The following is a 14,270-nucleotide window of genomic DNA, read 5'->3' on the forward strand; positions in this document are numbered from 1 at the left end:
TAACAACTCACTCTGGTTTGTATGTAGTTTAAAATTAGGATCTTTAGGGGGGTTGCTACAAGGTTTGAACCTAATAAACTTGTTTCTTCCAACATATCCAACACTTAATTCCTTAGGTTGTGTTCCCTCAATAACCAACAAGTAACATAACTTTCCATATCTTTGGTCCAAAAATTGGTTTCAAGAATTGCCTTTAACTCAACAATTCCTTATGTTCATCACCAGTAATAAGGATGCCATCACCATAAACTATCAATAAAATTTTCCTTCTCAGATTTAGAAGATAAGACTGAGTAATTGGCAACAATGCACCCCAAAATCTGATAACTGCTTCACTGAATTACCAAACCAAGCCAGGGAGATTGCCTAAGGCCATATAGTACTTTTTGCAGTCTAAGCACCATTTAGACTCCCGCTGTCTTCTTCCATATCTGTTTTCCAGCTTGGAATAGGAGTCTCTTGGATAGACTTAAGGATAACTATAGAAGAAACAGAAGTAGAAAAAATATGAAAGGATGGAGACAAGTGTGTGTATGATACAAATTGGGAGATAGGGTGAGAAACACAACTACCTTTACCTTTAAGCTGGACAATTCAAAGAGAATTAGGATCTAGTTGAGCACTAGACAAGGTTTGAACATCATTGTGAACATAGAGTACTTTTTATCAATAAATTTTTTTATTACTTATAAAAAAAGAAGATAAAAATAAGGAACAATATCGGAGGCAGGAGGAGAAGGTGTTGAAGTGGATCTATGATAGGGAAGGAGTCAGTAGTCTCAGTGGGAGGCAGTCGTAAACACTGATATGCTTTTAGTAGATTCTTTAAACTAGTGGTAGGAGGAGAAAGTGGAGTCAACTGAGGAAGACAAGGAGGAGAACTATTGACCTGTAGAAGAAATAAAGAAAGGAAATAATCAACCTGTGCAACTAGTAGCTAACCAAAATACTGCCAATGAGGTCTAGCTCAATTGGGACATCCATGTGGAGGGTGAGGTTGTGGTTTCAAGATCCATTGGGTTTGCGTGTAACTTAACCATAATAATAATAAAAAAAAAATACTCAATTTCTCATTGTCAAAGTTTATCGGTCAAAGTCTGGTTTTGTTTGAGTACAGTGGAGCATATATATGACAAAAATTAATCAGATTCTGACCAACCAAATGCTGATTCCTTCAAGTTTAAGGAGCATTTAATAGACTCTAGAACCCCTGTTTGGTTACTGGATTGGGATTTCTACTTATAAAAAAATACCAATATAAATGAATGAGAATTTCAAATTAGAAATTGCCTCTTACTTATTAATTTGAATTTATTCCTTTGATGTTTCTTGTTATTCATGTTATTTGTTTCTTGTCCTTTCCGTCTAACTTTTCTTGTTGATTATAATCAACTACCTGCAGATGGCACAGAGAGAAAGAAGTTCCTCAGATAAATTGTCGCAGATGACAGCTGGAGGTTCACCTGGATTTGACAATAATTATCTAGACTACGTTAACAAGCTACGTGAATTTTGGAACAAATGCCAGAATGCAGTTGTTATTGATGATCAGGTGAGTTAATCAATAATACTGTTCCAAATCTGATTTTGGTCAGATGTTTTGGATTTTTTAAGAGGTATGCAATCTGGTGACCTGATAATTTTCCAATCACGGGATTTGATTTGAATGTGGGTTATTCTGATATGATATCAACCTGATGGAACTTGTGATGAATATAAGTTTTTTAAGTATATATAGAAATATGATGTATGATGTCATGAATATTGGCTAGAATAATATATATTGGATAGCATCATATGATTCATATTCTTCCTTGCACGTGTGATGAATGTTTTCTTATGCACTTTTTTGATAATGTTGTTGGGTGGTTTTGCAACTGTTCTGTTCCCTTAGAAGGCCTTGAAAATTTTGTGCATTAGAATGCGCTTAGTTTTATGAGGTACAAGGACTTCTTATGCCTCATTAGTGATGCAAGTATTAATTTAGTTTTGTTTAATTTAGAAGTCAATTGTATTTTTTTTACTATTAGTCTATTGGACTTATTGTAGGTCATATTAATTGTTAGATTATTAGTATTTTATTACTTTCCCAACGTTAACTTATTTTTTTAATTCAATAATTGGATTTCATAAGTCAATGAATTTTGGTTAAGTTATAGTAGTCTATATAAGCACACCATTGTACTTCACTAGACACACTTTACAGGTAAGCTGGTATGCTTGATTAATAAAATTTCCGTTAAAACTTTCTGGCGTTACTGCAAGCAAACTATAGGTGTTGATTCCTAGGTTGTTCTTTCTTGTTTGGTGTCAATTCCAGACAAGCCTAGGTCCTAATTCCTAGGCTATTTTATTTTTCTGCTCTTTAATTTTCGGAGTTGCATCAGTTTTGGTTTTGTCCTGCGTCACTCAGCTCTCGCTGCCTGTCTTTTTTCTGTTCCTTACAATACAAATTTGTTTATGCTAAATTTGTTATTTCATTGAATAATTTGTCTTGATTTCATATATATATATATATATATATATATTTTTTGGTTTTATAGATGAATTTTCATGTGCATTGGTTCTGATAATTCTGTTTTTGCAGGAACGCATTGTGAAGGTGATTGCGTTTATGTTGTCTTTGCAGCCTGATGCCCATCAGCCATTTCTCATCATCTCAACTTCCACAGCACTATATTCTTGGGATCATGAGTTCTTGCGTTTGGCACCATCTCTCTATGTTGTGGTTTACAATGGAAACAAAGATATGCGGAAATTTATCAGGACACTAGAGTTCTATGAGGATAGCGGTTGCCTATTGTTTCAAGTACTTATAACCTCACCAGACGTTATAATGACGGTAAATCTTTACAGCTTACTTTAGTGCATAGCTTTGAAAAATTGTACTGGACTTCAGGAGTGACAAGTTGTCCTAAGAATTAGTTCTCCCATTAGTTAATGTGAACCTGGTTACTTATGCATATAAAAAAGAAGTTAATATGGATTCATGGATTCTATTTTTTTTTTTTTTAAATATGCATGCTGTTTACACCCTTCCTGTTCAGATAAATGGACATCCAAAGTTGTTGTAGCTCATGCTACTTTCTAGAAAGTCACCAGGATAATAAGTTTTCCTTGATTCATCAAGGAAAAAATGCCACAGCCTCAGGTTTTTCAATTTTCTCTATCCATGAGCATGTCAGCCAAGAGCCATGTAGCTTGATTGGCACTTCCCCATGCACAAAGTGCTTTTAGGGATTTAGGGGGGAAAGAGTTTGAGTTGCGGGATTAGTAGCGTATTGTAACTAAAAAAAAAAAAAAAAACTACATAGAGATCATTAATGGTTCTACTAAACAGTTTGTTTCACGATTTTTACTTACCAAAAAAAAAAAAAAAAACCTATCCATGAGCATGTCTTGTTGACCTCCTTTGTTTTGCAGGATCGTGATATGTTAGAATGCATACGTTGGGAAGCAATAGTAGTTGATGAGTGCCAACGTTCTGTAATTTCTTCACATTTTGAACATATTAAGATGTTGCATACTGATAGGAGGCTTCTTCTTGTCAATGGTCAATTAAAGGTTTGTTTCTTGTATTTAGTTTTTAGTGGATATAAGGCACACTCTTGCACATATAATCTCATAGGTTTGCTCATGCAATGCTACTGGATTTTGCAGGATAGCAAAGATGAATATCTTAAGTTGCTTTCTGTGCTTGACTCTTCGGGTGATTTGAATACTGATGATGTTTCAATAGCTAGTTCCAATGAAAATGTCTATAAATTGAAGGAAAGGTTGTCGAAGTATATTGCATATGGATGCATGTCAGACTCTTCTAGGTTTCTAGAGTACTGGGTACCAGCACAGTTAACTAATGTGCAGCTTGAGCTGTATTGTGCTACTCTACTCTCGAAATCCATGGCACTTCGCTCATTTTCAAAGAATGACTCTGTTGAGGCTCTCCGTGATATTCTTATTACTACCCGGAAGGTTGGCTTGTTGAACTTGTTGCGTTAATGCTGTGGTTGCATGAGATCTGGATGTTATTCCATTATAACTTTGTAGTCCAACAATTTAGGTGTTTCTTTTTCTTTGTACAGTCCCAAGATTATATCACAAACTTATCAAGTTTTGTATTTTTTTTATATGTCAATATTGCATGGGTCTGGCTATAGTTCTGCATAATAACTGGTGTTTTACTATCAAATCCAGTGAAAATACGTAATATAGGGAATTTCTAAAGGTGGAATTTGATTCTATCTTTTGCTATTGGTAATTTGAATTTTGAAGTTGTTGTGGTAAGTTGGTTCCAAAAAAGTTCTTCAATCATGAATTTTTATTTAATTGTTCATCTGTAACCTTATAAATCTGAGTTTGATATTTCTAATGTTCTTTGCATTTTTAAATCTGAAGTGGTGCTCCTCTATGCTTTTGAATGAAAGTCGTAAGAAAATATTGTCTATATCCCTGAAAGCTGAGTTATGCAGTATTTGTTTGCAGTCTAGTCAGAAAAATGATAGCCCTTAATGATTTTTAACGTTTTCTTGAATTTTGCTTAAATTGTATTTCTTGACAGTGTTCTGATCATCCCTATGTTGCGGATCCATCCCTCCAAGAGTTACTAACTACAGGCCTTCAACCAGTTGAGTATTTAGATGTTGGAATAAATGCAAGCGGCAAGCTACAACTTCTTGACTTGATGCTTATGGAGATAAAAAAACGAGGTTTAAGAGCACTTATTCTTTTTCAGGTACACATTTTATTGACTGATTTGTGCCTTTGTTACTTGTTATTCTCCTCTGTCCCTTCAAGTAATTCTTATCTGCTTTAGTGTTGTTGGTACTAGTGTTACTGATATGCACTTGATTACTGTTGTGTACCAACATGTTGTCATTTTGCCTGAAGATGTCGAATGTTGATCTCATCTGACAAAACCTTGAAAAAATAGTTCTTCATTCTTTGATTGAGGAATCAATTTCTTATTTCAAACAGACAATCTGAGGTTTGCATGATATTCAGTAACTGGGGGAAAAAATAATGATAATCAGATTTTCATTTGGGGTTTCAATTACATGGAGATATTGATATCTAAAGCAGGATGCAAGAGGCTCTTGAAAAAATAGGTCTAAAGACCAAGAAAATTGTTCATTTTGGTTTTGGTTTTTTGAATGCAAATTTTAACAAATTTACCGTTGGCTTAGATTTTCTTATACTGTACATGGTTGCAAAATTACTAGATAATCTAAAATTAATAACTATGTTATCGTTCAAATTTTTAAATTTCAAGTTTTTCTATTTATAATTGTGCACAAAAGATGTGTTTCTAGATCGAATAGTAAATAACATCCGATTGATACGAAACTTGTTATGGGTGTTATGAACATAGAGAACATGTAATCTAACGGTTGGGGGGGTTGGTACTCCAAGTTGCGAAGGGGTTTGCATGAGTGTGGTTTATGGCGAGGTATATGGATTGGGGTGGGAGAGTTTTAGTAAGTTCATTTATTTTGAGATTGGGTTGGGGAGTAGGGTCCAGTTTTGGCATGATTGCTGGTGTGGGGTACAATCGTTGAAAATAACCTTTCTGATATAATTTGAGATTGCTACTTATAAGGAGGCATCTAGGTTGATTTGTTATTGAGTCATACGGTGGAGGAAGGGTGGAGTTGGGATGTACGGTTTTAACGTGGTTTTAATGATTGGGAAATGGAATTGGTGGGGCCCTGCCTTGGAGTCACTGAATCCTCCAAATGAGGAAGGGGTTAGGATGAGGTGGGGGTTGAAGTTGAAGGGGGATTTTGACAGTCTTTTTATGGTGCTTTGAGGGGATCCAACTCTACTTCTTTTTCATGGAAAAGCATTTGGGGTGTGAAGGCCCCATGTCGAGTGTCTTTCTTTGTTGGACAGCTGCGTGGAGAAAGATTCTAACAGGTGATTATTTAAGGAGAAGGGGCGTTCCATTTCTCAGTTATGGAGAGTGTTGATAACCTCTTGTTGCATTGTGAGGAAGTTTCTCAGTTATGGAGGCTTGCTCTTTTAGATTGTTTGGTGTTGCTTGAGTTTTACCCAAGAAGGTTATTGATTTATTGGCAGTACGGATAAACTGGTTGGGAAAGCACTCTTCAAATATTTGGAATTTGTTACCACATTGTGTGATGTGGATTATTTGGAGGGAGTGCAATGGTTGTCTTTTTGAAGATATGCAGCTTACCGGGGATCAGTTCTTAGCTTTATTTGTAGGGACCTTGTTTGATTGGTCTCGTTCATGGGGTTTTACTTTTAAGGAATCCATTTCGTTATTTTTAGATTCCCTTTCTTCTTGTACATAATTCTTTTTTCCTTTTATGTTGTTTGTGTGTCTATATATATATATATATGGCTATTTCATTTTTCTAATGAAGTAATATTCTCTTAATTAGTGTTGTTAAAAGTGTGCTTTAGGCACGCATAAGCTCAAAGCTTGAAGCCCCAAGCTCTCAACACTTTGCTAGGCCAAAAAAAAAGCCCATTTAATGAAGCACACTTTAGGCACGGTTTTTGGAGCTTTTTGAATATGCACATTAAGCACAAAGCATGCCTAGGCACACTTTTTTATTTTTTTGCTAAAAAAGATATGGATCATCAACATTAATTGCTTGAGCTTGAAAGAATTGACAATGAATAATGATTTACTACACAACCACTATCCTTGGGGTGTTGTCTTACACAATATTTTTTATTATTTACATGTCATAACTCAAAAGATACAAACAAGGTTAATTCACAATTCTTGTGCTTTTTGGTCTTTGACTTTTAGATATATGTTGATTGAATCATATACATCTTTTATATATCATTTGATCATAACTATCATGGCTATGTACACTTTTATATAGTACAATAGAATTATATAAAATATTATGTTTGAACTTCTATGACTAGATTATTAGGGTATTGACCCTTGATAATTGTTTTCAATTTACTATATAAAATTTTTAAGAATTGAAATAACTTAGGTAAAATTTGAACTTGCAAATATTATACAATTGCACTTACCTAATAGGTGAAACATATAAATTTTGAAGTTATTATTATTTTTAATTATATGTTACTAATATTTCTACTAGAAGTTATGAGATATTATATTTGAAAACTATGCTCTTTACTTCAATCAAGCTTGTGCTTGATGCCTTTACCGACATTGCTCTTAATATAAGTTTTCTTGCCTATAAAATGCTTTTACCAACATTGCTCTTAATACAGCCTATAAAAAAACCATGTAATTTAGTGATGAGATTTTTGAAATATAAATTTAATAAAAAGTTATTAGATGATATAACATTGCTTAGAGATATATCAAGTGTAACTTGAACCCAACTCTCTTTCTCTCTCTCTCTCTCTCTCTCTCTCTCTCAAGTCACACTTGGTGTAACTTTTGACAATGTTACACCACTCAATATATTTTAATTGGATGCAAATTTTAACAAATCTACTATTGGATTGCATTATCTTCATATATTATCCATGCTTGCAAAATTTCAAGGTGATCAAAAGATTAATAGCCATTTTATCAATTAATTGTTTAAATGCAAATTTTTGTAGTTTAAAATAATACATAGAAGATGAGTTTATGGATCGAATAGTTAATAACATCCAATTGGTATGAAATTGGCAATGCATATTAAGAACATATAGAACATGTAATCTAATCCAATAGTGAGATTTTCAAAATTTGAATTCAATATCAAGTTATTGGGTAGTGTAACATTGCTTAGAGTTACAATTGAAACAAACAATTTTTGTTGAGAAAATAGAATTACTTCATGTTCACGACAATGAGCACAAAGTATCAAAAGAATTACAAAGAATCAACCAGAAAAACTTAGAGAGTTGTGAAACCCAAAAATGGGAAAAAAGACATTGGTAATTGAGTCTTAGTTTCATGTTTGTGCATTAGGAAGCTTGTAGCTTGTTTAAAGTTATTTTTATTCAAATTAAGGAGTTAGTATGTATACATACACGCACTAGTAATTTGTGGACTTGCTGGACATGGATTATAGTGGCCCCTAGGTCTTATAATGGGTCTTATGTAATTTCGCTTTTATTTCTGTTCTTCTTTGTTTTTTAGTTAGTCTTTTTTAGACAATTTTTTATGCTATGAACTATACCCTCTAAGTTTGGTCTGTTTTTAATTTTGTCTCTAGTGATTTTTCAATTTAGTCCATCAAGTTCCATTTCATGTTCAATGTGGTCCTTTCATCCACTTTTGCCAAGTGGGTCCATAAAGTTCCATTTCATGTTCAGTGTGGTCCTTTCATCCAATTTAGCCAAGTGGGCTGCAGTTAAGTCTCCTAAAATGGTATAGTTTTGAATTCACTTTTAAAATATATAATAAAAAAATAATTTCAAATTGCAAAAGCCCTTGCTCTCCTTCTTGTCTTAATTGAATCCTCTTACCCCTTTCGCTCATTCTTTCTCTTTGCCTCTTCGTGGCAACAATAGCTAGTTGAGAATTTGTGATTCTTCGCATTTGAATATTGCCAATATTTCAGATCGAGAATTTGAGCATAAAGTTTTTGTGTTTTGGTGACCAGTGCTTGAGTGTTTGGGCATGGTGTGGTGGTGGTTTAAGGCTCTGGGGTGACTGGTTGGTCTGAGGCAGAGTTTTTGGGGACGGATACACTCCAGTTATTGGTGAGATGGAATGGGTTTGGGTGGCGCCTGAGGTTTTGATTTGGAGTGGTTTGTTTTTTGCATTTTGAGACGGTGTGGATTGGGACCTCATGACAGATTTTTGGGTGTCTAAGTCGGCTGGTTCAATGACTCTCCTAAGCAGCTGAGCCCGGGCATTGAGAATTCATATGTGACACTAGAATCACCGTCTCAAGCTTTCTTGGTTGGGTTTGGTAGCATGTTGGCAATGGATCAGACAAGGATAGGGCTATGTTCCTTCTAGATCTGTCAAGTGGCTACCATTAAGTCTCCTAAAAGAGATTATTATACTTTTTTTTATATGTTTCTAAATCTTAAAAAGTGGAGAAATTGTTTTTATATAAAAAAAATTGTTTAAAATAAGGCTAAAATGCAAACTCACCCTCTAAGTTTCACCACTTTTCATTTCAGTCCTTTAAGTTTAAATTTTGTCATTTTCCTCCTTGTATTTTCTAGGTTTGCTCTATGATCTTCATGCATAGAGTAGCCATTCGTATATATAACATTCTTACTTATAAAAAAAAAAAAGTTTAAATTTTGTCATTTCAGTCCTTTAAGTTGTGTCATTTCAGTCCTTTAAGTTTCATTCATCCTCAATTAAGTCCCTTGTTAATAATTTGTTAGTTGTTGCCGTTATCCCACCCAAACAACACCGTTTTTGCCCTTTATTTATTTATTTTAATTAATTAATTAATTTTTTAAAAGTGTTAATTAAAAAAAAGAAAAAGAAATTAATCAATGTCATCCCTACCATCTGAAAGAACACAATTGCAATCCCACCCACCTGATACCACAGCCCAGCCCGATACTGAGAGGGAGAAGGAGAGTGAAAGAGAGATTGAGAGGGAGAACAGGGAACTGGAGCCACTGAATCTGTACAGTCCGATCAGAGCAAAGCCGCCCAAGTCTTCCCTTTCAGTCTTATGGTTCCCAGAAAATGTAAATACCTTGGGCTCATAGGCTTCCCAAGGCATTAAGTAATCTCCCACTTGAGTTGCTAAATGAGTTGACATGTTTGAACTGGATTCTCCTCATACTCTGCACCTTAGCAAATCTGAAAGAAAAGCTCTGGAGGAGGAAATCCCTCATCAAAAGTTTAGGGAATCTGTTGCTTTCCACCACCATAACTCTATAATGACGCACTGCTTTGTTACCAACTTAGGATTTGGTTGGATAGAAAAAGGAAAACTAAGGAAAGAAATTGTTTTTATCAAGATAGGTTTCAGATGGAGGGACAACGTTTTTTTATTTTTTATTTTTATTTTTATAAATTTAAATTTAAATTTATTTATTTGAAGTTAACGTTTTTTTAAAATTAATAAATAAATATAAAATTAAAAATTAAATAAAGGGCAAAAATGGTATCTTTTGGGTAGATAACTGCAGCAACTAACAGATGGTTAATGGAAGACTTAATTGAGGATGAATGAAATTTAAAAGATTGAAATGACAAAACGTAAACTTAGAGGACTGAAATAAAAAGTGGTGAAACTTAAGAGGGTGAGTTTTGCATTTTGGCCTAAAAATAATTATTAAAGAATAAAATACTACCCACAAGCCACAACCCACCACCATGAAATAAAAAGTGGTGAAACTTAAGAGGGTGAGTTTTGCATTTTGGCCTAAAAATAATTATTAAAGAATAAAATACTACCCACAAGCCACAACCCACCACCATGAAATAAAAAGTGGTGAAACTTAAGAGGGTGAGTTTTGCATTTTGGCCTAAAAATAATTATTAAAGAATAAAATACTACCCACAAGCCACAACCCACCACCATGAATACCATTCTCAGTGAAGTAAGAGATGACTAACTGATTCCCCCTTACATATACACATTTAACACCAATCTAGAAGTGTCATCTTTTTCCGTTAATTGTCAATCGTCAAGATTTCATCCAAAGCTGCAGTCCAAATAAATAAGGCAACTCTAGAAAGAACCTTTGATTTCCATATGCTCTTCCAAGGGAAGGATTGATCTCCATTGCCAACTCTCTAATTCTTTTACATTTTACTGCATTTGATTTGACGATTTTCTTTTGGTTGAGAAGTAAAAGTACTTATAACAAATCAATATACAATGATAAAAAAGGAGAATGATGGAATATACTAGCTATATACCTAAAAGTTCCCCAAAAGAGATGCAAAATACAAGGGATTTAAAAAAGCATGCATGTTGGAAGGTCTAACTTCCATCCATAGATGTCCAACAAGACCCAAGAAACTGGGACTTAATCTCTGTGTACAGTGTATGTTTTGGAAAATGCACAGCATATGTTTGCAACTGTAACGGTTCTTATCTAAACATTTTTTTTTTATTGACAGGCGATTGGTGGTTCTGGAAGAGATACTATTGGAGATATTTTGGATGACTTCCTGCGTCAAAGATTTGGTGCAGAATCTTATGAACGTGTTGAAATGGGTGTTATACGTTCTAAGAAGGAAGCTGCTATGAATATGTTCAACAACAAGGAGTGTGGGAGGTTTGTGTTTTTATTAGAATACCGTGCCTGTCTTCCAAGCGTGAAACTGTCATCGGTTGATACTGTACTAATATTTGATAGTGATTGGACTCCTATGAATAATTTAAGAGCTCTGCAAAGGATAACACTTGACTCACAGCCTGAGCAGATAAAAATATTCCGTTTATATTCATCTTTTACTGTGGAAGAAAATGTTCTAATCCTTGCAAAGCAAAAAAAGATATTTGAAAGCTTACAGAACATTACCCGGAGTACTAGTCATATGCTGCTCATGTTGGGGGTAACTCATTTATTTGATAATTTGGATAAGTTCCATTGTGGCAATACTCCAGCCTCTAGTGCAGGTACCGTGTCTGAACAATCACGGATGAAAGATATAGTCCGGGAGTTCTTGTCCATACTTCTTCAGAATGGTGAAGCCACTGACACAAGTAACTTGTCTATAATTTTGAAAGTTCAACAAGTAGGAGGATTTTACAGCATGAGTTCTCCATTGCCTGGGGAGCTTATAGTTCCTCCATCAGATGAATCACAACCCCACATTTTTTGGGCAAAATTGTTGGAGGGAAAGAATCCTCCATGGAAATATCGTGTTGGTTCATCTCAGAGGAATCGGAAAAGGGTTCAACATATTGATGAGTTGCCAAGGAGATCAGAAGTTGACAGTGAAGAAGTTGTAAAGAAACGCAAGAAGGTGGTCAACAGTAATGTTGATCCACCCTTTCTTAAATGTAGACCAGAGGAAAGAACAAATGCAGGGGACAAGGAAGGTAAATGTGACTGATTTAACTTTTTGGGGGGACATAATTCATTATTCGATAGGGCTTTTGTTGGTGGATAGAAGATTCAATATTTGTTGGAAAGGATTGTAGACTTAATTTATTCCCAAATATAACTTTCTAAAGCATCTCTTATGTAGGTGAGCATATTCTGTCTCAATCTGCCCGTGGGTCAACTGCTCTTGTGAATGATAACCTTCATGCAAATCATGCTCCTACCTCATCTTGGTTGGCTAATAGTATTTCAGAATTACCAGAAGGTAACATGAGTGAGTCTGAGGAACGGAGAAAATTGCATGATGCACAGAAGATTCTCCATCTTCTTTTGAAGCCACAGATAAAACAACTATGCCAAATCCTACAACTCACTGTATGAATCTCATTCCTCTCCTGATAAAATTTTATGTGTCACTTGTTGAGCTGCTATTGTTCTTTTCTTTGGCAATTATTCTTATCCATTTTGTTTACAACAATGATATTCATACACATTCCCTTAATCAGGAGGATGTCAAGGACATGGTTGAAAAGTTTCTTGAATATGTAATGACTAATCATCATGTCAACGGAGAACCAGAGACAATATTGCAGGCTTTTCAGATATCTCTGGTCAGAAACGTCTCCCTCATTTGCTTTTTTCTGGGAAAAAAAAAAAAATCTTCCTTCCATTATACTTGCTGCTCTGTCATCTGTTTGTTTTTGGAAGTATCTGTCATTTTCTGAACGAAATCTAAGCAATGGCGTTTTTGTGTATGAATATTAGAAATTGGTTAGATGAATGGTTAGTTGTATAAAATAAGAAGTCGTTATTATTTATGAATTTTATTTATTTATTTATTTCAGTTCAGTAGTCATTATTAGCCTGTTGATTTTGTCCCGTCCCTATAAATATTAGTAGCCACTTCATCATCTAGGCCCCCTTTTCGTTTGGGATGCTTACCGCTTACAATGAAATAGCAATGTTTTCTTTTAGGCAATATCCAGTTTAACACACCTTGAATAAAAAAATTCTCTCGATGGACTGACACCACTCTTTCAAAAATGGACCACTCTTCCAAAAAATTCTCTGGGTATAACACTTTGAACTTGTCATGCCAAAACATCACATGATTACTATCCCCTACATCACATGTTAACCCCATTTACCCCTAGCTTTAAGTGTGCTTCTACCAATATTGTAATGCCCTTTCCCTCCTTGAATCTGGACTTGAAACCATGGCTCCGCTGAGCCAGGAATCCATCATGTGGCTCCAACTACTCTCCTACAACTTGATGCCTGCGCTCTTTGGATCCATTACTTCCTTGAAACCACCGCTGCTAAGCCAAAGCTTACACTGTAACCCTTGCAGCAACTGTATTAGGGTGATGGTGCTCCACACTTAAATTTCTCCTTCTCGTAGCAAGTAACACCCATGGAGTTGTGCATTGGGCCAAATTTTGAGGCTCTTCTTTGGTCGAGAGAGCTCCTTCCTCTCTCTCTGTCTCTAGCTTTCTTTCTTTGAGAATATTGTCTCCTTCCCGAGCTCAGCACAAGTCACCTGATTACTTGTAAGTATGCACATAGATGGCCTAGGTCTGATGGTAAATCTTGGGCCGTCTACCTTCACATGAATAACCATTCCATTATAGGATCTATTACAGGATATTAAAAGTGCCCTTAGTGCTCCGCCGTTCAAACCCTTTCAGTGCAGCTGTTTAGATTGCCGGCCTTGGATGCTGCTATAATTTATCTACAGTTTTTGTTACTGCTGATTTCCTTGTTTCAGCCCTCTGATTTGGGATTGCACAAGGTTCCAGGGTTCTACTTCCAGCCCAAAATCTTTCCAACCACTACAATTCTGTCCCCCCGGAATAATGATCAAACCCTTCCATTTGCCACTGCAGAACTCTGTAATTGTCAAAAACATACCCCTAGAGTTGGACGGTTGCTGTATCAGCAACACTTTTGTCTACCTCTCTTGATATTCTTTTAGACTCCTTTTCCTTGTCTGTATCATAAACACTTTTGTCTCCCTCTCTTGATATTCTTTTAAGGGACAGGCTCCCCTCCCGTTCCAGTTTCTCCTATTTCCTCCAGTTTTTATCCGGATGCAAGACACGTGTCAGAAAAAATATCCAAAGGCACAAAACAAACCACCTAAAAAAAACCCAATTTATTATTCTCTCAGCAACCAACCTCTCTTGTCAAACCCACTGGACTGCTGGCCACTTCCCATAGCAGAGCCGCCACCGCCATGGCCATACACCAACACCATCATAGCGCTGCCAAGACTGCAAACATTTCGTAAATAAACTGGGTTTCAATAATTTTACGGTGGACAAACCCTTAAAACACAC

The 14,270-nt window shown here is 35.4% G+C and overlaps 1 protein-coding gene across 1 annotated transcript in view; it reads left to right on the forward strand.

Moving 5' to 3' along the window:
* LOC112032457 (helicase protein MOM1) overlaps nucleotides 1-14,270 on the forward strand; it is a gene marked incomplete at its 5' end in the record, with an annotated part of 30,080 nt that overhangs the window by 2,671 nt on the left and 13,139 nt on the right. Inside the window, 8 exons of the mRNA XM_065774753.1 lie at nucleotides 1,403-1,552; nucleotides 2,588-2,842; nucleotides 3,424-3,564; nucleotides 3,661-3,972; nucleotides 4,559-4,732; nucleotides 11,000-11,927; nucleotides 12,077-12,306; nucleotides 12,438-12,542. Of these exons, the coding sequence (XP_065630825.1) occupies nucleotides 1,403-1,552; nucleotides 2,588-2,842; nucleotides 3,424-3,564; nucleotides 3,661-3,972; nucleotides 4,559-4,732; nucleotides 11,000-11,927; nucleotides 12,077-12,306; nucleotides 12,438-12,542 (2,295 nt within the window). The remainder of the gene's footprint in view (nucleotides 1-1,402; nucleotides 1,553-2,587; nucleotides 2,843-3,423; nucleotides 3,565-3,660; nucleotides 3,973-4,558; nucleotides 4,733-10,999; nucleotides 11,928-12,076; nucleotides 12,307-12,437; nucleotides 12,543-14,270) is intronic.

Source organism: Quercus suber, unplaced genomic scaffold (genome assembly GCF_002906115.3).
Source record: "Quercus suber isolate HL8 unplaced genomic scaffold, Cork oak 2.0 scaffold_98, whole genome shotgun sequence".
Lineage (NCBI taxonomy): Eukaryota > Viridiplantae > Streptophyta > Magnoliopsida > Fagales > Fagaceae > Quercus > Quercus suber.